At 41.8% G+C, this 24,685-nt stretch overlaps 1 protein-coding gene across 1 annotated transcript; it reads right to left on the minus strand.

Annotated features, from left to right (window-relative positions):
* Positions 1–173: 173 nt before the first annotated feature.
* LOC306867055 (CCR4-NOT transcription complex subunit 1-like) lies at positions 174–24,612 on the minus strand. Its single transcript, XM_079412519.1, has 49 exons — positions 24,461–24,612; positions 21,916–22,217; positions 21,676–21,783; positions 21,466–21,564; positions 21,286–21,354; positions 21,146–21,200; positions 20,839–21,042; positions 20,549–20,717; positions 20,177–20,303; positions 19,956–20,069; positions 18,954–19,124; positions 18,712–18,839; positions 18,382–18,622; positions 18,176–18,295; positions 17,934–18,056; positions 17,364–17,515; positions 17,124–17,274; positions 16,820–17,021; positions 16,591–16,713; positions 16,074–16,198; positions 15,676–15,962; positions 15,495–15,573; positions 15,134–15,364; positions 14,887–15,027; positions 14,620–14,799; positions 14,416–14,532; positions 14,195–14,305; positions 14,003–14,080; positions 13,736–13,913; positions 13,509–13,657; positions 13,130–13,426; positions 12,909–13,049; positions 12,687–12,791; positions 12,481–12,600; positions 12,204–12,398; positions 7,201–7,343; positions 7,009–7,117; positions 6,753–6,922; positions 6,425–6,656; positions 6,084–6,329; positions 5,826–5,989; positions 4,730–4,847; positions 3,883–3,984; positions 3,619–3,792; positions 3,354–3,503; positions 3,069–3,249; positions 2,853–2,985; positions 1,123–1,257; positions 174–1,030 (listed from the first exon to the last, which is right to left on the minus strand). Exons 2-49 carry the CDS (start codon positions 22,015–22,017, stop codon positions 952–954), a joined length of 7,128 nt encoding a protein of 2,375 aa, XP_079268645.1. The 5' UTR covers positions 22,018–22,217; positions 24,461–24,612; the 3' UTR covers positions 174–951.
* Positions 24,613–24,685: the final 73 nt, after the last annotated feature.

Here is a 24,685-nt window from a genome sequence, read left to right on the forward strand (position 1 = left end):
TAATTTGGGTTACGAAGATGAATGAAGGTCTTATAAGTTTGGAACAACATGACACCCTCGGTAATCAATGACAATTTTTTTTTTTGTGTGAATTAACCCTTTAACAGGGACCAGAAACCATATAACTCAATTGGTTTCAATTAACATTTCAACAAATGCAAATGAAACGAGGCAAAGTTGCAGTTTAAGTGTTTAATGCAGTAACTACAGAATGCATACATACAGGAAATAAGTAGCGGAACTAAAGGCAACTACAAAGTACTACAAAATACAACACGCGGACCAATACATTTACAAAACATTCGAAATCCTTACAAAATGAGCTGTATTGGTCCTTTTTGTTCTGCAAGTTGAATCTTTGTACAAACTCCGAAGATCCAATTTACCAACAAATTTCTGAATATTTCCACAATTGTACAAGTGCCAAGGAGAACCTCCAACCCAAGATTTGTTTCCTCACAGGTGCAAACTAGTGACCCCCCCTGCAGTCCAGGACATCTGTCTGATCAGCTCACCACACTGATAGCGCTCCCCTTAAAAACCACACCTCAAAAAAAAAAAAAAGGAATAAAACAAGACCGCTTCCTTAGCCACTACCAAGCTTCCAAACAAAAGTCAATCCGTCTTGAAGGCAAAAAATAATTTATGGAGAGTTAGGGGAAGCCAAACAGCAAGGAGTGAAATGTGCCTCACTTTTGACAAAAAAATAAAATATAAACTCACTCAATCTGCTCTTAAATGTCCCTTTTTAATATTTACATTGAACATTTAACTTGAGAGGGAAAAAGAAACAAAATAGAAACTCCTCAGGTCAGATGCCGCCCGGTGGAAGGTGAGCGGGAATCCAGTGCCGGCTGTGTGTCGATCAGACGTGCAGGGTGTTGGTGGGGCAAATGAAGGGTTGGGGAGAGGGAGAGCTTTCTCTCTGGGCACAGGAGCAGTTCCTGCAGCCTAACTGGCACCAGTTCCCTCCATCACCTGCTGGGCCTGCTTCTGCCCCATGCAGCACTGAGCTACCGATTGGAACAACCTACACACACAAAAAAACAAACATGGAAACACTGCAGTTCTTCTGTTGTGAAAAAGCAAAAAGATGCATTTGTGTCATGTTGGTTCCCTTACTTCTCGATCTCTGGGGCACAGTGCACAAAATCATGGCTCCAGAACTTAAAGGCAGGGTTCTTGATCAGCTCAATGAAGGTGATGAGCAGACCCCACGGGTGCGGCCTGTTCACAATCAGCCTCTCCAGCAGGACCCTGCATGACAAGTTAGCCAGGGTTATTGAAGTTAAACATCATTTCAAAATACACATTAACTGAAATGAATTAGAAAAAAAACTAAGTTTAGTTTAATTGCTTAACTTTAATAAAACTTCAATTCTCCTGAAAACTGATTCAATATTAAAAAAATATAGTAGTATCTCTCTCAATGACACTAAAATAAGCCAATAGACAAGAACCTAGTCAAGTATAGCACTTTTTTCTTTAATTTTTGGAATAACTGCAATAAAGCTAAACATTTGTCAACATGAGTTACCACATATTAACAATGAAAAATAATTCTAAAGCATCAGATCTTAATTCCAACATTTACAACAACAACAAAAAAAAAAACTATATGATAACATTTAATATTTATCAACTAATATTAACAGACTTGTACTTTTTTTGTATATACATTTGTTATATATTTGACTTGTATATAAAATGATAAAATAACTTAATTTTAGTTATGCATTGACGTTGACTAATGGGAATTTGTAAAGTGTTCCTAAATTGTGTTAGAAATGTAGTTTTTAAAACTAATAAATAATTAAGGCAACCTGTTCTGGGTTGGTTGGTCAAAGACTGAAAATGTGAAATGTTAAAAAGGATAGTATCCGTACAAATAATAATGTAATTGTTGTAAAGCCCAGCTCACACGGTGCGATTTTGGCCACAATTTGGTTGTCAGACAAATTTTGAAAATCCTAAAAGATTCCTATAATCCTATGCTAAAATTGCATAGGATTATAGCAAAAAAAAAAAAAAAAAAAAATTGCTGGTTTGACATGTTCACCGACAGCTGATTAACAACTGTCGCATTTCACCCCCTAGTGGCAGTGGCACAAAACTGTCAAACTGGTTGTTCAGCAACCGTTACCTTGGCATGTATGAATGCAGTCACAAATCAAATGACCCCCAAAATAAAAACATAGTAGGTTTTATGGGGCTAATCAATGTAAATGATTTAATTATTATAAAAATTATTTCTGCAATAATTACTCTAAAACACCATTTTACAGAAATCGTGATTAAAGAATGTTAAATTGAACAAAATATTGGTAATATATTAACATGTACATTAACCTTACGCTCATAGTTTTTAATAGAATACATCATCCGGTCAGGCGGTCGCATACGGTCTAGCTGCAGAAGTTCAAATATTTTACGCATCCGAAGCTCAAATCAGATCCGAATGTTCCGCATGTGCATTGGAACCCCGTGCAGCACCTGCACTACGCTCCATTGGAAATAAATTCATTCCAGTGTCGCTTATCATTTGCCTGAGATAGTGGAAAGGCAGCTTATGGGTTGATGATGTAAAACTCCAGAAAAATTCTTGTGCGCACCCATTTTTAACTAGTCTTGACTGTCGTACAGTCTGACATGAATGACAACCAAGATCCCACAGTGTGACATGATCATCATGTTCGTACGTCTGACAAACAACAGTCAAGGACTATTTAAAAAAAAAAAAAAAAAAAATCACAGTGTGAGCCCAGCATAAATAAAAAGCAACTGTGCATTAAATGGAACTAAACCCTGCTAAGAGTTTAGACAGAAATATGTAATTAAATTCACTGCCATACCTGGTGATCTGCTCTTGAATGGCTTCAGCGTTGGCCTCAGCAAACAGATACAGCATGGTACAGCTAAAGTAGTGTGTGTGGCTGTTTGGATAACGTAGCTGATTGGCTATCGCATTCAGGAACAGATAGCGGCCTGGCAGGAGGAATACAAGTCTCAATGTGAACAAACTAAAGAGCGCGGAAAAATAAGTTACATTTTTTTTCCAATCATCTCACCCTCAGTGTCTAGATCGACTGCGAGGTTCTGGAAGATGTCCATGTGAGCCGAGTGAGTGATGGTGCTCATGGAGGGAGTGCTGCCCTTGTTGTGGATGTGGGCAATGGCCTGTGTCCCAACGTACAACACCAGAGCATTGATCAGCTGGATGTTGTAACGGTTGCCTGGCTCGTTGGACACCTGTAGGTAGAGTTATGAAAGAAAGAAAAAAAGACCCAAATTACAAAAAGATGAACATGCGAGTCTGTTGTGAATGTTTTGAGATTCAGAGTGGCGCCCCCTACCTGCAGGTTGCTGCGCAGCTCAGAAAGGAAGGTGACAGGAGAACGGGTCTTGAGGTAGGAGTCAAGATCCTTCTTAAACTGGGACGGCATCACACCGGTGAAATTAGTGAGGATGCGGGGAGCGATGTTGATCTCACTCAGCATATCCACCTGGTGAACACACAGAAACTTACATACAGCACAAGATGACCAGAAGCATACTTTGTTACAACTACATACTAAACCACAACGCATCAAATCTGATGTCAAATGTGTAACTCTCTACCTTCAGATTAGGGGTGAAGGGGTCTGGAAGCCGCATGTTGCGGGGGAAGGCACTCAGGATCAGGTTCCTCAGCTGGATGCAGTTGGGCGGGATGACGTCGCAGAAGCCATAATGGTAGTCGCACAGGAATTCTGGGAAGTCATGTAGCAGGACAAGCAGCACACGAAGTGTTCCCTTGGAGAGTAGAGAAAGTAACAATGCAAGGTCACAAACTGACCTAAAGAAACACCAGACAGGCGTTCAAAGGCAGGACTATGCTAATACCTTGTAGAGAATTTGCATAGGTTTGTTGAGTTCAACATTCCTTAAGAGGGGTGCAAGATACTTGAACAAGTCTATCAGCAGCTGGGCATACATTGGCCAACCCTGCGAGAGTGGAAAGAGACGTTTAAGGCACAGAAGACAGTCAGTGATTGGGACATGGACAGACACATGGGGTGTCCAATCTAGCTCCCGGAGGGCCATTTCTCTCCAAAGTTTAGCTCCAACATAACTGCTTGGACGTTTTGAACGATCATTAAAAGGGATACATTGAAGTTCACCCAAAAATGAAGATTCGGTCATTAATTACTCACCCTTATGTCATTCCAAACCTGTAAGACCTTTGTTCATCTTTTGGAACACAAATTAAGATATTTTTGATGAATTCCGAGAGCTCTCCTCCGCGTCACCCAATAGCGCCATTTTGGAGAGCATCACATACGTAAACAATGTATGCGACGCACGTACGCGGATACGTTGTTTAGTAGTATTCTCGTAGCTTCGTAAAATTACAGTTGAACCACTGATGTCACATGGATTATTTTAACAATGTCCTTGCTACATTTCTGGACCTTGATCATGTTAGTATCCTTGCTGTCTGTGGAGGATTAGAAAGCTCTCAGAATTCATCAAAAATATCTTAATTTGGGTTCCGAAATGAACGAAGGTCTTACAGGTTTGGAACGACATGAGGGTGAGTAATTAATGACTGAATATTCATTTTTGGGTGAACTATCCCGTTAAGACTTTGATTAGCTGGTTCAGGTGTTTAATTAGGATCAGCAAAACTCTGCAAGAAGTGGCCCTCCTGGATTGGACACCTGGTACATATCATTCAGCAGATACAGACCTTCTGTTGTGGGGTATGCGCAAGCATCCTGGCAATGAAGATGCGGTGCGAGATGAGTTCCAGCCAAGCATAGACAAAACCAGGTGCTTTAGTTGGCCTCAAGATGTGGAAGGTGTTGCTGAAAAGAGACAATGTCCTTTAATACCCATTCAAAGACTGATCAACACTAGGGCTGGGTAACATTCCAAAATTTGAGATTGCGATTCCTTGACTTCGATACTGGTTCCTGAACGATACTTTTTGATACTAATTTTATTAAAATCAATTTGAACAAGACTACATTATCTATAAAAAAAAAAAAAAAAAAAAGCTTGACGTTTATACAGACTCAAGGACTCCTGAGCCACTGCACAAAAGGAACAATATCCAACAATAAATCAGTGCAAATAATTTTAATAAAGCTCAGTTTTCAGTTTACACATCTGTTAGGCTGCGTTTACACTAGTGCACGTTCGTTTTAAAATGCATAGATCAGACAGAATCATAATTTCTATTCATTTTCCACTTATTTACTGATAAGCATTATCACCTTCCAGCACTGCCTGCTGGTATGTATAACGTTATATGCCTTCTCTCTTCCGCAATCACTGTTCTGAATCAGAGGACGTAACATTCCAGCAACAATACATGGCCAAAACACACATTAGAAAGCAAACAGAAGCTATTACAAACACTCAATGATGGTTTAAAGGGCGTTTTGAGTAAAAGCGGAATATAGATCTTATTTATTGTCTTATGTAACATGCTACAGAGTGCAATTAATGGTCACGTAACGAGCACTTTTGGTCATGTCGCATGCGCGGTGCTGTATCGCAAGATATAGAGAGCCGACTGCTCCGTACGGTTTCGAATCGCTCTTGCGGATGTCAAACTTTCCAAAAAAGGTCCATTATTTGTCAATAGCATAGTGATGTATGAGGCAGAGCTCACACAGAAATCACTTTCAAACCAAGCAGTTTTCCATTGGTTAACGTGACAAAGCCGCATTACCAACTCAAACCCACTGGTCCTACTGAAAAGACTGAAATTTGCCGTGAAAATTTCACCAAACGATGATAGATGTGACTGCACCTCAAAACTAATTTCATGTGCTTACCAGAAGGCAGTGAGGGTCTGGAAGTTGATGGTCTCCAGCACATGCTCTGGTGCGTTAAGCTCCAGCAGGAGCATGATGAAGATTCTGTGGTACGGAAGCTGCTGGAACTCTGTCTGCCTCACATCGTGATCCTGGATCAATACACCCACCACAATGCCTAGAACCTGCACGAGGACAAGAAAAGCAGCATTATTATTTTTTTGAGATCTTGATTAAAATCACCACTGAGCCACATCTAACCATTGTAAGCATTCCAACCTTGTTGAGCAGGTTAATTTTAGTGACCGTGTTGGTGGCCTCTCCAGAGTGTTTGACAAGAAGCGCAATGAGCCGAACAAAAGCATCCAGGTTATGGTAGCACTTGGCTCTGATGATGGCGGGGCTAGTGGTCGGGTGCTGCTGTTCGGCTTGAGCACGGTAACTGATCTCCACGCACATTTCTGTGCACAGCCGGAAGAAGCGAGTGATCAGGTCATCGGTCTTCAGGATGCCCTGCTGGTGCATCTGCAAGAGAAAACAATGCAGGTGTGATTAAGTACAGCCTTGAGAGGAACCAAGTTGAGACTTGAAACTTTTGTATTTTGAGTGTTATTGCTAACCTGGCCAACAAATGCAGAGAAGGCCTTGGTGCTATCTCTTCCTGCAGCTGCTGAGTGGTACAGGTTGACCCATTCTCTCAGCAGGTACTCCGCCTTCTCTCTAAGGCCTGGTGGGTCATCGTACTCAGACGCTTGAGAAATCCCAGAATGCATCATGAAGTTCGGGCCACCATGATGACGATCGATCATGGCCTCGTAGTTGGAACGGACAACATCCATCAGCTGGGGCAAACTAGGGGTTCCACAGAAGTAATTCCAGTTTATTTAAGTTTTTCGTAACCAATCAGACAATCAACTGCAGGACCAGCAACATCAGCAGTCGTCTTACCCTTCAGGAGCATTGGCTCTGGAGTGAGCGTTGGTCCTCATCAGCGTCTCAATGGTGTGGAAGAGATCTGCTTCAGTGATGTGACTCCCACTACGTTCGTCAACCAGTAGGAGCTTCACCAGCTGCATGGCGAATGCCACAGCCATGTAGTTGAGCCCGTTCTCCATGGACTAAGAGATATAAAAAAAATAAACATGGCAGTAAGAATCTACTTATTTACAACAGTTGTTTCAAGTCCTAGAGACGCTCTTCTCACCTGAGCCAGGTGCAAGTCATACTGCTGCATGTTGACCAGGTGGTTTCTGATGAGGAGCTCTACGGCCTCGACGTTGTACTTGTATTCATCTCTGCACTCAATCAGGCATCTGCAGGGGGTGTAGAAGAAAAGGTTAGGACCTTCAAGACCCGCCTATGACGTCCAAGTTTACTCTGCAGTTGTAGTACTGGCCTGGTGATTTGTTTGTTGCACCACTGTGGGCCGTAGGCACGACCGTCCTGTAGGGCTTTCAGCACCAGTAGGTGGCACTCCCTGTAGCTCAGTAAAAGATCAGGATCAGCGCCACTGGTGGCATCCAGCAGACCCTCGACAGCCTGAGAGTGAGCAAGCATAAGATGTGTTAGATTTAAGCTGAGATCGTATTGCAGGGATGTCCAGTCTTACACCTGTAAGGCCACAAGATGGCGCCGCTGAGCTCGGATGCCGCCCAGGCCGCTCCACTTAGATTGTGTTTTTAAATTTACTTTTTTTGCTTACTTTTACTTTCTCTTTTTTCACATTTTACGTCGGCACTGTTCACTTATGACAGAGAAACACTTTTGGACACTGGAAATCGCTACACTAACTTGTTCCAGGACACATTATCCACGAATCCATCGTGGCCACTGGAGATTCTTTGAAACACGGAGATAAACAATAACCCCCCGAGGCGACGGATCAAGAAACGCCGCGGTAAACACGCTGGGATTCGAGACACTCAGGAAAAGGGCTCATAATCCTCCTCTTCAGAGCATTCTGCTCACAAATGTCCAATCCTTGGAGAATAAGATGGACGATCTTAGAGCAAGGATTAGTTTCCAACGGGACATAAGGGACTGCAACATCCTCTGTTTGTCTGAAACATGGCTTATGCCCTCGGTCCCGGACACTGCTGTAATACCGAGTGAGAACTTTTCTGTTTTACGGATGGACAGAACAGCAGAGGCCGGTAAATCCAGGGGTGGAGGAGTGCGTTTCATGATTAACAAGAAATTATGTGATCCCAGGAATATCTCCATTCTGTTGCGGTCCTGCTCGCCTCATCTGGAACTTTGATTGCAGCGAATTACTGCATTACTGTCAGGAAAAACATCACACCTTAGTTGGATGATGAACTGAAAAATTCTATGAAAATAAGAGATCAAATGAAAAGAATAGCAGTTACTACAGGAAATAAATGTGATTGGGACCTATATCGTAAAATGAGAAACTCCGTTACTAAATTTAACAAGAAGAAGAAGAAAATCTATTTTGACAATCATGTTAAAAACATAGGTAATGATAGTAGGAAGTTATGGAATGTTTTAAATCAACTGACTGGTAAGAAAAATAAAATAATTCCATCTTTTCTGGAAACAGGGGATAAATGTATAACTAAGTCAATAGATATAAAATAATCATTAAAATAATTTGCAATAAGTAAATTAGATAGATTAGACATATTTTCTCTTAGTTTAAGTAATGATATATCTCATCTATTAATAAGAAATGAACTGATGAAAAATAAAAATTCAAGGTTTAAATTAGAAAGTGTAAATATAGATCAAGTAAAGACTCTTAAAATCCTGTAAAAACAAACCACCGGGTGTTGACGGTCTTGACAGCAGGCTTCTTAAACTAGCTGCTGACTCTATTGCCCGTTCTAACCCACATTATCAACCTCAGTTTTATCTGCTGTACCTGCCCATATGCATGGAAGCAGGCTAAAATAGTTCTTCTACCCAAAGATAAAAAAAACTGCCTTTCTCTGGTCCCAACAGTCGCCTGATAAGTATATTACCTGTATTATCTAAAATAATGGAATCTATAGTATATGATCAAATTAACAATTATTTTTATACAAATGATTTAACAGATTTTCAGCATGCATACAGAAAAAGTCACTCCACTGCACTGACTCACATGTCTGATGATTGGCTTAGAGGGATTGAAAATAGAAATATTGTAGGTGCTGTATTTTTAGATTTTTCTGCTGCCTTTGACATCATAGATCACGAACTGTTATTAACAATTATCTTGTTATGGTTTTGAGCAGTCAGCAATCACATGGATGTATAGTTATCTGTCAAATAGAACACAGACAGTGTTTTTTAATGGCAGTTTTTCAGGTATCAGAAATATCACATGTGGAGTACCCCAAGGCAGTTGTCTGGGTCCATTATTATTTTTACTAATGATTTACCGTCCATTTTACATAAGGCTAATATTGTCATGTATGCTGACGATTCAACTAATATATATATATATATATATATATATATATATATATATATATATATATATATATAAGCAAGTACACAAATGGAACTAGAAACTGTTTTAAATATAGAATTACAAGATGTAGTAGATTGGATCAAATTAAATTGGCACTAAATGCAGTAAAAACTAACTATGATTTTAGGTTCTAATTATAACATTAATCAAAATCCTGTAATTAATATTAAAATTAATAACGCAACCATTAAACAAGTGCACGAGACCAAACTGCTGGGTGTAATAGTAGACTCTAGATTATCATGGAAAAAATATATTAATATTATTGCAAAAATGGGAAGAGGTATATCTATTATGAGAAGACATGCACATTTTTTTACTTCAAATATTATGAATTATGCGATGAAAGTACTAATATTGACATACCTCGACTATTGCCCAGCAGTTTGGTCTAACGCCACTGGTGAATATATGAATAAATTACAACTTATATAGAATAGAGCTGCTCGTGTAGCACTTAGGTGCAGCTATAGGAGAAATATTATACTAATGCACAAAGATCTTAACTGGTTGCTGGTCAAAGATAGACTGTTGTATTCACTATTAATTTTCATAAACATTTCCATTTCAAAACTGCCTTTTGTTTTGTTCAAGCATCTTTTTTTCAGTGTAGACAATCATCAGTACAGTACCAGACATGCAACTAATGGCAACTTTACCTTACCCATAGCAAGAACAAATGCCGTAAAGAATACTGTTATGTTTAGAGGTATGAAGGAATGGAATAAACTGCCAAAGCATATCATACTTACTAATAATGTCAATAAATTTAAATTATATGTAAAACAGCATTTATCAAAATAATACATCAGACTGTTTATATTTATATGTGTGTGAATGTGTGTACATGCACATGTGTGGGTATATTTATACACGCGTGTATGAATACGTTTTCGTATGCGTGTATTTTCGTGCCCGTATGAGGGTACATGTGTACGTAGGTGTATGCATGTGTGTATGTATTGTAAAATACTTTTTACTTTATTTGCTTTACTTATTGTATTTTTTTTTTTTCATTTATTTTTTTCTGTATTTTTAATGATTTTTTTTTATGTATATATTTTTCTAAGACCCCAGGAAGAATAGCTGCAGCACGGCTGTAGCTAATGGGGATCCTTTCAATAAAACAAACAACGGCGGCGGCAGAGTTGCGCTGAGTCTCAGCTTGCTGGTTTGTTCACTTCTATCTTTAATGAGTCCCTTTGCTACCTCCGTGGTTCCCACCTCATTCAAAAAAATCTGTCATTATCCCTGTGCCAAAGAACAATAAACCCTCTTGCCTGAATGACTATCGCCCAGTTGCCCTCACAGCTATATTCATGAAGGTTTTTGAGAGACTTAAGAGCCACATCTGCTCCTCCATGCCTGTTACTTTGGACCCTCTTCAGTTTGCCTATCGCCAAATAGATCTACTGACGATGCCATCGCTCACATCCTCCACTCTTCCCTCACACACATGGACAGCAACAATGGGAATTATGTAAGGCTGCTATTCATTGACTATAGCTCAGCTTTCAATACTATAGTCCCCCATCAAGCTAGCATCTAAACTCACAGACCTCGTCCTAAACTCCTCACTCTGCGACTGGATTCAAGACTTCCTCACCGGCAGACCTCAAGTGGTGAAAGTTGGCCAGTTCACCTCAAACTCCATCACTCTGAACGTAGGAGCCCCACAGGGCTGTGTCCTGAGTCCCCTGCTCTACTCTCTCTACACACATGACTGTGTGTCCTCTCACAGCTCCACATCTATTATCAAATTCGCTGATGATACTGTGGTTCTGGGCCTCATTTCCAACAATGATGAGACCGCATACTTGGATGAGGTAGAGAGTCTCACATCATGGTGCCAGGACAACTGTCTCTCTCTGAATGTGAGGAAAACTAAAGAGCTGACCATGGACAGAGGAAGAGACAGCAGCGGCCCTACACTCCTCTTATGATCAGTGGGACCCCTGTGGAGAGAGTGAGTAGCTTCAAGTACCTCGGTGTAAACATCTCACCCAGGCAAAGACTGTACCATCTGCGACAGCTGAGGAAATTCAGGGTCTCACCAGCAATCCTGAAAACTTTCTATTCAGGGACCATAGAAAGTGTATTGACTCAGTGCATCTCAGTGTGGTATGGAAACAGCTCCAATCAGGACTGCAAAGCTCTACAGAGAGTTGTGCGCTTAGCTGAACGCATCTCAGGGTCGGCTCTCCCCTCTATGCAGGACATCTACCTCAAACGCTGCAAAAGTAGAGCTGTCAAAATCATCAAGGACTCAAATCACCCTTGTAACCATCTACTCACTTTTCTACCATCTGGCAAGCGCTTCCGTAGCCTGATGTCAAAAACTGAGAGACTTAGGAGCTTCTTACCCCAGGCCATCACGCTCCTAAACTCTAACTCCATGTCATAACATCTCACGACTCCATGTAAATACCACTATATCAATAAGTTATTCATAATTTTTCTTCTACCTCGTATTGCTGCTATGTACATACCCTGTACAACTTTTTGCACACTCTTTTACACATTCCTTCTTATATTACTATTTAAGTCAGCAAACATACTGACCTGCACATTTATATTTTTTATCTTATTTTATTCTATTTTTTTCTACTTTTCTTTTTCTTAATATTTATGTACATTCGGTGTTTTGTATTCTTTATAATTGCACTGTCCTTGGAGCGGACCTGACTTACATTTCACTGCCGGTTTTACTCTGTATAACTGTATGTGACAAATAAAAATCTTGAATCAATGACCCTGCAGAGTTTAGCTCCAAAACATTTGCTTGGACGTTTCTGATGATCCTGAAGACCAAAAGGTGTTAAGATTGAAGCTAAACTCTGCAGAACAGGGGCCCTCCAGGAGCAGGATTGAACAACACCGCCATAAAGTGTAGTCAAGTTTTCTCCCAGAATCTCTCTAACCTTCTGCAAAAGGCCCAGGGCAGCGATGCCATCACGGGAGTTTCTAGCCATGACAACGGCCTCCAGAAGGCTGCGTATGGCCTGGGTCTGTGGGTTCATGGCCAGAGCAGGTGGAATTGCATGCAGGTGCTGCTCCAGGTCTGAAATGCACTTATCATAGATGTGAGCCACATCATCTGTAGGCCATGCCTGTTGCTGCAATGCAGAAAAGAGAACCTTTGAGCTACTTAACCAATGTGACAACCAAATACAGCCACTTCAAGGATGGGGTCTGTACCTTCATTGGTTGGGCAAGGAAACCAGTGGGCTGAGACAGGTCATTACTGGGTAGGAAGCCTGGAACATTACGGGCGAACTCCTCATAAACAGCCAGCTGTTTAGGATCCACTCCACCGACCTGGAAAAGAGAAGCAAGTCAGAATTGAACATTGTCATACAGAATAGTAAACCACTGACCCAATGAGAAGTTTACAAAGAACTCACCTTCAGTCTGATCTGCTCTGGCATGCGCTCAGCCTGATAGGTGAGCACCATAGGGTCACAGTAGCGACGGCCTTCTTGGCGAGCGTGCTTCCTTAGCTCGAATTCCTGCAAGACAGAAATTGTGTCCAAATCAGACTGCATGATATTACATGACCACACTACAGGTGACGAGCAGCGGTTCCTCAACTGCTGTAACAATTAGAATAGTGTGCAGGGACTCACAGTTGCCAGTCTCTTGTCCATCTCTGGTCCAGCTTTCTCCACTGCTGTCTTCTGGATAAAGCAACAAGCAAGCTCACAGTTGTCCTGTGCAATGCGAGCAGCCGCTTCTTCCATCATCTCTCTCTGCTGGGGTGTGGGAGCCTGAAATGGCATGCAGCGAGTCAGGAAAATGCTGAAAATGAACTGATTTTGTGTCAGGATTGAGTTGAAAATTTCCCTACCCTAAGAGCTGCAGCAAAGCTGTTCTTCAGGTTGGTGGCAATGCTCATGAGCAGAGGCTCCCTGCATGTGATCATGGCCATGCCGGCAGTCAGGTTACGCATCATGTGGTGGGCGGCCACACGCATGTGAGACTCCTCAGAGTCTAGTGCGAAGTCCTTCCTGACTATCTGCTCACAGGTGGTCATGGCAATCTTGATGGATCGGTCCACCACTGGGTGAACCAGTTCCTGTACAGCACGCTCAATTGCTGGTCTCACACACTGCTTCAGCTGAGGGTGGGCCTGTAGTAATGGGATCTACACAAAAAGCGAGGAAGAAAATTTTAATATTTGAAAAAAAGTTAATTTAAAAGTTGTCTTGGTAGAGTGTGAGACTAACGTTAACATTGATGATGATGTGTGGGGCCAGGCCAGCCAGGGCATACACGTTGATGTCATGGTAGCTGAACTGTGGTGTGGGCGGTCCAGTAGCCGTACAGGTCGTGGTGGTGGCCGGAGTTGACGGTGCAACTGTAAATGGAACAGAATCTACTCCGGGTTAAACAGGAAAAGGTATCCTATGGAAAAAAGCATGCACCTTACAAAGTGCCTGTTGTAGTGTTATACCTGTTGTAACTATAGGCAGCATCTCTTCAGGAGGCTTGGTCTCTTTCTTTGGTGCAGAGAGCTGCTCCTCCAAGTTCTTCAGCTTCTCTTTGTCTCTTAGTAGGTTTCCTGGTTTTAGATCACTGATGTCCAAAGACAGATTCTTGCAGAGCACCTCAATCTCAAACTTGAGGTTAAGCTGTGAATAGAGAATTGTGGGACTGAGTGAAAACTACTTCCACTAGAAGTTTATGTACCATAAGTTTAGGGTCAATGAAAGCAACTGACCTTTAAGTCATGTTCCTGGTGGAGCTCAGCCAGCACATTCATGATACCCATGGTCCAAGGGTTCTGCGGTCTAAAGATCTACAAAACAGGGCAACAATTGTTAAAAGAGGTTATGCCCTGATATTTGCAAAACTGGCCCACACTCAACACCTGACAGCAAAATTAGGAGAAAAAAAATGGCATGATTATTACCACACTACGTAGACTTGATTCCAAGACTTTGGCCACAAAGGGGACGACATACAGTAACTCCTGTTGGCCTTTCACATAAGCCTCCAGCAAGAGAGATTTCAGCTCCAGGTCCTATAAGAGCAAAACATTAATGCCGTCACACACACAGCAGGTACAATAACGAATTGGATCCTTCTATAAATGTTTCAAGCTGACGCGATGGATAATAAAAATGAACTCGCCGTGTACAGGATGGGTTTGTTTTTAGCTAGGGTGATCATTCCAAGCCAGTGACCCAAATTCTTCAGCAGGGATCGATCCGAGAAGTTAGCAGCTGCTTTATCAGAGGTAAGAAGGACCTGAAAAACAAAATGGGACAACATTAATTCATCATAATGTAGGTACACCTAGGTTTTATGACATATCTTATATTTCAAGAAAATAACCTTGATGTTTCTGTAAGTCTCATTGAGAACCATCTTGACAAACTCTGGGTTTTTCAGTGTGTCCAGGAAGTTAGAATACAGGCTGTGGAAGTTGGGCTCAATGCTGACACGCTTCATAACCAGGTACTGAGAGACCCAGGGCATGAATTCTTCTTTCACAGTCTCTTTCAGCTCCTCCACCTTCAAAAATACAGCAAAAGATGATTTAGGAGGTAAAAGCACAAACTTATGATATATAACAAAGATACAGATAGTAAGAACAAACACCTTTTGGGACATGTTTGATTGGGACAAGTTGTTGAAGATGAATGCAATCTTCTCCTGAACATTCTCTGGGGGCTCAACGATCCTTTCAGTTTGGTCTGTGGCCACCAACAAGGTGTCAATATTTGTGGTGTTGATTGAAGGCTGTGAAAGAATTTAAAATATCAATTACCACAGAGATGAGTCCATCTTGGACCAATGATACATTTCAGAAAATGACATTAATGGAACAGTAATTGTGTGCACTCACTGGCACGTCCTTCTTCGGTCCAACAGCTGTAGGTCTCGTGATGGTGGTGGTTTTGGCAGCGGTTGTGGTTGTGGTGGCTGTGGTCACTAAGGTGCTGGCCTGGCCAGTTTGAGGGGCTTTGGGGGTCTGAGACTGAGCTTGAGCCTGGGCTAAAGCCAGGCTACCTGGGGTGGTAATTGAGCCTTGCATCTTCACAGGAGGGTCTCTGGACTGCTGGCCATACTCTATATACTATTCACAGAAAATGGACAACATACAACAGCAGACTTATTCGGCTGAAAGTTTAACCTACTAGTGCAAAGTGAGATATTACAGGAAACGCTGTGGGCATGACCAAAATAAAATGGAAAAACTAGGTTACCTCTTGTAAATGGTGCGGAAACTGCAGGAAATGGGCTATTGACGCCAAGTGCTGACAGTACTGGGGATAGTCCTTCAGTCTAAGGAAGAGAGCGGTTCAGATTTAATACAATTCAACATATCAAGATACTAATTAAATCTGGTGTGGTGGCTGAGAAGCCAAGACAAACTACTGACAGTACCTATTTTTAAATCTATCTAGTGCAGCGATTCCAAAGTAATACATCTTTGATCCGAAAGGTTTGCGTAAGGCTTCCAGGACATATCGTAAGGCCAAGCCCAGCGCCATGTACGTGACCAGGCCTTTCTCAATGATCCCCCCAAAGAGGCAAGCAGTGATGTGTAGCTCTTTGTCTGGATACTGAGGGAAGAATCGGTACTCCTCAAACAGATTCCTCAGCATGCAGTTAAAAACTTCCCGTTCCCGCTTGATGTTTGAGTCCTTAAATCTCTGCAGCATTTCCAGCACCTACATTGAAAGAATTACTATGAATTCGAAAGCTGTACCTGAGAAATTGGCACTGAGGTATTAAGAATGAGCAAAAGCATCATTCTATTCCGTTACTCCTGCCGATCTTACCTCATCCACAGACATTGTGGGGTGCGGCGGATGGTTGTAAATGCGCTGGAAGTAGCTGTTTGCCTCATCGTCTATCTCCTTACTAAAGTGCTGGTTTGCCTCGGGCCACACCTGAGAGAGGTCAGCTGTAGCAAAGGAAAAACTTGTTACAGCACTATGAATTTTTTTTAAATGAAAAAACACTTAATTTGAAGACTAAAGAGCAAATTCAGAAAAAAATAGAAGTTCCAGGCAAACAGTTTGTTTTCCTTCATATGTCTGATGGAAGAAAATAATAATTACACGGATCCAAACTAGTTGTCAAGAACATCTTGCAGTAAATGTAGACTGACCTGTATTTCCTCTTAGGTTCTAATGACATTTTTGGCCCAGAGATGAAAGCTACACAGAGATAAGACTCTGCAATGTGTCAAAAGGACTTTTGTTAAGCTCTGAAATGCCAGTTTTGAGAGGAAATACAGCTTGAGGTGCGTGGCACTCTCTCAGCCACACCACCACTTACAGGCCTTCATCTTACTCTGCTGGAAGGTGGGCGGGTTCAGCCCCGGTGTGCTCATCTTCCTGGTGCCGAAGGGGTCGCTGCTGACGGTGGGCATGCCCAAACCTGAGCCAATCCCAGTCAAGCTTGTGCTCAGAGGACCTACAGAAGCAATTCAAGAAATGCATTTGTAATACTGGAAAACAGTAGTACAGCCTCACTACGTTCTAGACCGGAGTCTCATAACTCCATTTAAGTCTCATGGTACTTTGGAGCTGAGAAGAGAGGGGGTTGATTCCTGGGAAAGCTGTACTGGTGTTCGGGTTGGGCTGGTTTGAGAAGGCTTTGGCTGGGGACTGGGGGTTACTGAAGGCAGAGCCCTGCAGGCTGGGGAATCCTTGCATGCTCGGGGTGTGAGAGGTGGACGAGACACCAAGACTCAAAGAGCCCATCGCAGAGAGAGGGTCCATCTGGAATAGAAAGAGACATATTTGAGTACAACTCCATCAAAATACAGTTCAGCCAATCTTGATACTGCTAGCCTTTTTCATTCAGTAGATAACGCCAGTTACCTGCACAGGTGAAATAGCATCTAAGCTGCTGGTGCTGGGAGCACGTCCCTTTGGCAAGACTCCTGGTGGCGGCTGCCTGGCCTTGTTCATCACATTGCTACAGTTGGCCACCATGGTCAAGATTGTCTCTGACAACTCTTGAGACACACTCCTGCTCAAAGAAGCCAACAAAACCAAGTGTTTAACTTCAACCCAAGCTTTTCCTTAAAATGCTTAAAAATATATGCTCTATATACGCACCCAGCACAAGACTGCAGACATGCAAGCATGGTAGCCAGTGTTTCAGGAGGAAGTTGAGCACTTTTCGGCTGGTCTTTCTCTGGGGCCAAACCACCCATGATAGAGGGACAACGTCTCTTCAGGAATGTGACGCATGCCTGGATGAACGGCTCCTAATCGACAAACACGACATGTCAGTCTTCATGTGCACTGACTTATAATTCAAAATATCATACTGTTCATAAGTCTGGGGTTAGTAGGTTTACTTTTTTTCAGTAAGGACACATTAAACATGAAAAGTAACAGACACTTATAATTTCACACAACATTTCTATTTGAAAAAATGCTGTTCTCTTGAACTTTGTTCAATGTAAACTTGTAAACTAAATAAGCAGCACAACTGTTTTCAACATTGATCTGTTTGAGCAGCAAATCAGCATATTAGAATGATTTCTGAAGGGTCATGTGACACTGAAGACTGGAGTAATGGCTGATGAAAACTCAGCTTTTCAAAAAAAAAAAAAAAAATTCAAAAGCTTAAAAAGGACCCCAAGCTTTTGAACAGTAGTGTCAAACTGAAAGCTCACTTACCCCGTGCTCTCGAATTTTGTCAGTGAGCCATTTGTCAAGTTTGAGGTATTCACGGCGAGAGGCAAGTGCAGCAAGGTCAATAACAAAGGCAAATGGAGTACCATTCAGCAGCATCGACAGAGACTGCAATGCACAAAAACAAGAGCATTCAAAATGTTAAAGTACCACTTTAATATAAAAACTTGTTCTCAATCTCCAACCCTATTAATCTACTCATGACAGCAGGGGCAGGAGATCAGCACCTTCAAGTCCTGAGCCACATCCAGGATGCGGGATAGCTTGGCCTGGTCATATTGCTCTCCTCTCATGTACCACTCAGCCATAGAGTGCATGATCAGCTGGCGGATGGAGGGGGACTGGCCCTGCAAACATAACCCAGGCACATTAATACACAGTGACAGCAGAACAGAACTTTGCGCCTCTTCAAACTGATGTTAAATCCACCCACCTGTCCATGCCAGGCATAGTGCAAGATGATGGCAGAGTTGGGGTGGTTGCCCAGGAAGATGGGCATGAGGGTGGAGATGAGCTCATGACGCAGGGTGTGCCAGGAGGTGCTGATCTGCAGAAGCGCCAGCACTAGCATGTCTGGGCAGTGCTTGATGGGGAAGCTGAAGAGCTGCTTCACCTGTTCATAATGCCCGACTTCAGAGAGGCGCAAGAGGCTCTCCACTAGGTCCAAGCTCTTCCTGTTGAACAAAGCAAAAGGAGAAGATACAAAATTGTGTTCTGTATATTTTTAGAAAAACTAGATGGCCTTAAATTTGTCAAGACTTACCATGTGGCTATTTCTCTGTTGTCATCTTCAGGTGGGGCCTTCAGGATGTCAATGGCAACAGTATGACAGGGGTAGTCAGCAAAGCAGAAGACTTCAGGACTCATCAGCGAGTGCTGAATGAATGACAGCTGGAGAACACAAGAGCGCAGGACTTCAATATTCTACTTTATTTCCAATGTAAAATCTAGACAAATTAGTTTAATCTGAATTGGCGACACTTCAAACTAAGACTTTTTTTCTACCTGTCCTTCTGCATGCTTCCATGGTCTGTAGATGAGATCCACTGGGAACACCTCCATTCCCAGACCCCTCTGGATCCCATAGACCACTATCTGAAGCCCCTTACTGTCCCGGATCAGGAAGCCTGGGTGATCCAGCTCATAGGTCACCTCTTTGAAATTCAGATTGGGGTTCTGAGAACAACAAGCACAGTTAAGCAAATTAAGTTCAGGGCCTCATGTATAAACTCTGCATGCACACAAAACGGGCTTAGAAATGTTTGTACGCTGTTTTCTATGCACGTATCCGGATTTATAAAAAACATTTGGCGTAAATGTGCACACCATACGGATGCTCTTGACTGTGCGCATGTTATGAGAATTTTTATTTTTTTGCAAGAACAGTGGTCAATGATGCACTCCGATATTATAGCGGACACTGCTGGATTTGGTGGAACTGTCTATTCTCCGGTTTGAATAGGACCAATGAGAATAGTTAGAGGTGTTGATGGCGAGTGAAGGCATCTACACAACATAATGAAAAATACCTTATTTGAAATATGAAATATTTGAAGGATACAACTTGAAGAAAACTAAGATTTGGATGATTTTGGCAATAAAAATGAATGTGGCACAAATGGCATTTAGTATCTTATATTTCCTTAATGTCTTGTACCTTTAAACATGGTGTCACGTGGATGGGAATATGCATGGAAATGATATGCAGATGAGGTTATGCAAAGTAAAACTAGACGTAAGCTCCATATATGGTGATTTCCAGGAGTCGTAGGGGTGGAGATGCACGTACGCAGAATCTTCCCCTGACTGGGATTTATAAAGTGATTTTTGCACAGGTTCCGGTGTATGCCTGGTTTTATAAATCTGAAAACTTGTGTACGCAAATTATAGCTTTTGTGCCTACGTACACGTTAAGGATGAAATCTATGTAAAGTTTTATACATGAGGCCCCTGGTCTGCTAACTAACGTTTGATCTGGTAATGCAATTAAAACAAACACAGCCTTACCACTTCTTTGACCACATCAATTAGAACTTCAACATTCCAGGTGTGGGCCTGAGAGCCGTCACTCTTGTCCTTCCCATCACTCCAGATCCCACCGCCCACTGGATTTGAGATGGACTACAGATAAAAGAAACTAGTTATTCAAACCTGTTCAGAATTCCAGCAGAACCAAAACCAGTGCCAGACAGAAACTCTTTTAATAGTTATAGTTAACAACAACATACCTGTAGGCCGATGCCATCAGACAGTCCAGAGTGAGTGCGGGCCATCATGCCCAGCACTCTGGCCACCTGACTGGCTGTCACCTCTCGCACCCCATACTGCAGGATTATGTTCCTGCACTCTTCAAGACTGGGGAAACAAATCAGTAAATACATGGGAATCCCTTTAAATGAACAGCATCAATAGTACACTTTCAGGTTATATTAAATTCAAACTGTCATTTACATTTTTCCCCATATAACTCAAAATAACTTATTTTATATACATTAACCACATTCATGCCAACAAGGAACAGCATACAGGTCTGAAATAACATGAAGATTGCAATTAAAACTAATTTTAATTGCCCCCCCATCCATTTAAGCTGTTAATACCTCGCACAAAAGCCATAGCCAACTTCTTGCATGAAGTCAGCAAGTGAACTCTCCATCATGGTCTTGTTTAATTCTCCAGAGTCTGGCAGGATCCTGTCCATGAGAATGTCCCGTTTGTCAGGGTACAGCAGTGGTGCGAGCACCACAGGACAGCGCTCCTGCGGGAAATCTGGGACACACAAAAACACGGGAATAAATGAGTCTAGATCACAGTGTGAGAACCAGTTCCCATTGGGAGAACTAAACAAATATAACATGTAAGAAGTAATTTAGTGGATTTTTCCACTAACCTCTACACAGTGTTTTGAGGAACACGTCAATCTGCTCTTGTCCGACTCCGCTCGAGCCCTTCTGACCGAACAGAAGATGGGAGAGGAGCAGATGCAGAACCTCTATGGCAATGTCCTGGAAGCCACCTTCCTGATTCCCCCCGAGGTCAGCGTCCACGTACGAGCGGAGGAGGTCAGGGAGCTTCTGCTTCACAAATTGAGTAGCTATGAAAGAAAGTAACAGGGGTTTGAGCCGAAAGCCCTTGCAGAGAATCTAATGCTGCAGAAGTGAAACTGAAAGATTAAGAGCCAGGAAGTGAACACTTACCAAACCCTCGGAGGTCTGCGTTACTGGAGTTCAGCAAGGCAAGGCCAAAAATCACCTAGCGAAAGCAGGTACATTTTTAAAAGGCCATTCTCACAATTTCTGACATTATTGTGGAATATATTGGAAGACTTTATGCCTACCTCCTGAACCTTGCTTAGCTTGAGAACTTTACTCAGCTGAGTAAATACGTGAGGTGATGGTTTCAAACTCTACAAACATGAAACCAATGAACTCAATGAGTATCAAACATGCACTTAAATCACAAAACTGCCAAGTTTGAATACAAAAGGTTAAATATTTTGAAAGCCAGATCAACAAACCTTTTGATAGTGCAGGGGATTGTCAATGGCGTAGCAAAGCGTTGAAATAAAATTTGGTTTTGTAATAAGAGAGACACACTCCTGGATCAGAAATTGTGTCTGAAGCAAATAAGAGATGGGTAATAAAACATTAAAACTAATTCTGAAACTAATAAACTTTCATTTTTGATAAAGAGTCTCAACTTTCAAAGCAGAAGCTACATTTGTTACCTGGTGGAAATCTTTGCCACTGCTTTTACCATCGCCACTGAAATCCACATGGGAAAAGAGACAGCGTAATAAATGCCGGTCTGCCTCAGGGCCGTGACGATTCACAATCTGAGGAAAAGTGATGCATCAAATTGTCAGTACCTTCAGTTCCCTGATGTAACTAGCAATGCTGACAGTACTCTAAATTTCAGGTAAAAAAAAATCAGCATATTTAACGACACCAAAACACCATCGACTCACATGTTGTATTTCCTGCTGGCTGGCTCTGTAGTTTTTCTTAGTTAAATTGTCCACCAGGTAGCTGATTTGAGACAAAGCCAGCGAGAGCGAATCAAGATTCATTGCTGGTTGGGGCGGAAGCTGGCGGCCGAGCCCGGCGCAAAATCACCATTATTCCCCTTTAGTCACTTCAATGATAGGTTACTTCTGTCGGCCCCCCCCCCAAAAGGTGTGAAAAGTGTCCTGTGTCCAACAAGCAAGTCTCTGGGTGGATGCTGATTCCAAGTAACGTCCTTCAGTGCAATCAATTCTTAGTGTAACATCTGGACAAACAATGAATAAAAGCGATTAGAAATTGCAAATTAAAGCAACAACAATCTTCACATAAAACATCTACCAAAATTTCCATAACACACGTTGAAGGAATAATGGTCCCAAAATTCTGTCATTATTTACTTATTCCAAACCTTCCTTTCTACTATGGAATACAAAAGATGTTTTATTTGTTCATATAATAAAGTTAGGTCACCAAACATCCATCTAAATATCCTTAATTCCAAATTATGCACTATATATATTACCCATTATGTACTCAACCATCTAGTCTATGAATCTTATGAATTTATTTTGCCCTCCAACATAAAAGTCTGGTAGCTCCTTACTCTCAGCTGAGTGCACTTAGAATCCAACATTCCACACTTTCATTTAAATAAGCGCATCATTGAGTAATTGAAGTGGGCTTTTTCCTTTTTAGAATTTTAAGTGTGAACACACTTGTTACATTTTCCTACTAAAATTGGCATACGAATTGACGCATACTGTATAGGATGTACCTACACACGTCTGAAATGACATGAGGGTGAGTAAATAACACTTTCGGGTTAACTGTCCCTTTAAAAATATTCAACATTCTACAACTTAATTCATTAAAACACTACAATATAACAGTAAACTGTTCCAATTTAGATTTTAAAAGAGGTTCAAACCTCCAGTTCCATGAATTAAGAGAGTTATTTTTAACGCGCTGAGAGGAACTGAACGGTACCGCTGCAAAACCGGAAGTCATACCCATTTAGCCTCTCACAGGCCTTGAAAAAAGTTGAAGGGTCGTACAAACAAAGTGAATAAAACCTTTACTACGTGTAATTGCTGGTACATTAAAGCCGAAGTGCTTGCAAGTATATTTATGAGAAAACATGTTTAAAGTGTGACGTTTTGAAACTTAACACGAGCAAAAGAGATTTCCACAACATGCAGGCGTGTTTCTAACCTCATTTACCTGCTGAAGAAACTCTTGAAACATTGTCAGAACGATCATAAGAAACTAAATAAATAGTTAAATAATTTGAAGGGCAGTTTTTAATCTATAATAAAGAACTAAATGTTCGACTTCGAACACTAGTCACGTAAAACCACACGTATGACCAACGAAAACGCTCAATAATTTAAGCAGATTTCAATCGGCATTACTAACAGGTAACTTGTGTTATTTTCACACAACAGCTCCTAATAACAACAGTTTGACTTCAAACACTCCCAGTTTGGCCGTGGACAGCACCGTTAGCATGTTAGCATTCCAAGTGCTAACTCATCTTCCATCTAAGGTGCTTCTAGTTTATTAATAACTACCCAATTATGTCTTGAACATCTCTTCGGATAGCGTTTTAACACTTAGTCTATCCGAAAAAGAAAAAAAATCTCGAAATGAACTCCCGATATCCCTTGAACAGCCAGTTCTGTCAGATTCGACAGCAGCCGTGCTAATTCAGAGCTGGCTAACAGCTAGGCTAAACTAACAGCCTAAACCTCATTGTTCCGAACGGAGACGAGCGCTAGCCTGTTCCTGAGGTCTGTGCGACATGCCCAGCATCTAGCTGACAGGAATCAGCTTGCTGGTTTGTTTCGGATACAATCTTAGAAGTGTACGAGAGTTTTGGTGCATCTTCATGCCGCTATAAGCTCGTGCAAGTAAAACACAAGCAAACGCTTCAATATAATACAGTTATAACATAAATATGGCTAATATCTGGCAACCAAACATGTTACTCCGGTGTAACTTAAATGCGTATTAAACGCACTGATATTCAATATAAAACCTGTTAATGTACATGTAACGTTAGGTGCTTGTAAAGCAGTGATAGTGAACATTAGCAGCCATGCAGGTTGTAAACAGTTGCACTGCTGTCGTCTGGGCCTCACTCAACACATTTAACGTTATATGGTTAGCGAAACCGAGCAAGGCAACAAACTCGGTGTCTAAATCACTCCAGCAGTGTCCCTGCAGCCATAGCGCTCACCCCACGAGCCTTAGTCATATTTAGAAAGTTTTCACAATTCATATTAATGATTGTATCCACCGAACTGTTGCGGGCCGTTAAAGGGAAGTTCATCGTTGCAGTGCGCGCAAAGTCGGTTGGGTTTTGAACAATTTTAGGTCATTAACAGCAATATTAGCTACACGCTAACGTTGAATTAGCCGAGCAGACAACATATGATGACCAATTTATAACTTAAGCGATTTGTGAGATTGTGGCGAAAACCCTATCGCGGCGAGAAGACGCGTTACCTCGATCCTGGAAAAATTACGTGAGGATGATCATTTTTGTCGTATTTCTTCGTTCTGGTCTTGACGGATAAAAGGTCGTTTTCTCCCTCGGTTAGGTTTGGATTTTTCAAAATAAAATGGCGACTGTCACGGCACGTGCGCGCACACAGTGCGGTGCTTCTTGAGCTCGCGCACGAGCTCGCGGCTACGCAACATAATAAATGATTCACGCTGACACTCCTCCAT

This window comes from Barbus barbus (assembly GCF_936440315.1).
Source record: "Barbus barbus genome assembly, chromosome: 48".
Taxonomy (NCBI): Eukaryota; Metazoa; Chordata; class Actinopteri; order Cypriniformes; family Cyprinidae; genus Barbus; species Barbus barbus.

Excerpts from the sequence above, each read along its gene's own strand:
- LOC306867055 (XM_079412519.1), bottom strand. The coding sequence starts at position 22,017 with ATGAATCTTGATTCGCTCTCGCTGGCTTTGTCTCAAATCAGCTACCTG. Across the intron at positions 21,784-21,915 it reads GCCAGCAGGAAATACAACAT|ATTGTGAATCGTCACGGCCC; the intron begins GTGAGTCGATGG and ends ACTTTTCCTCAG. Across the intron at positions 14,081-14,194 it reads AATCAAGTCTACGTAGTGTG|ATCTTTAGACCGCAGAACCC; the intron begins GTAATAATCATG and ends CCTGTTTTGTAG.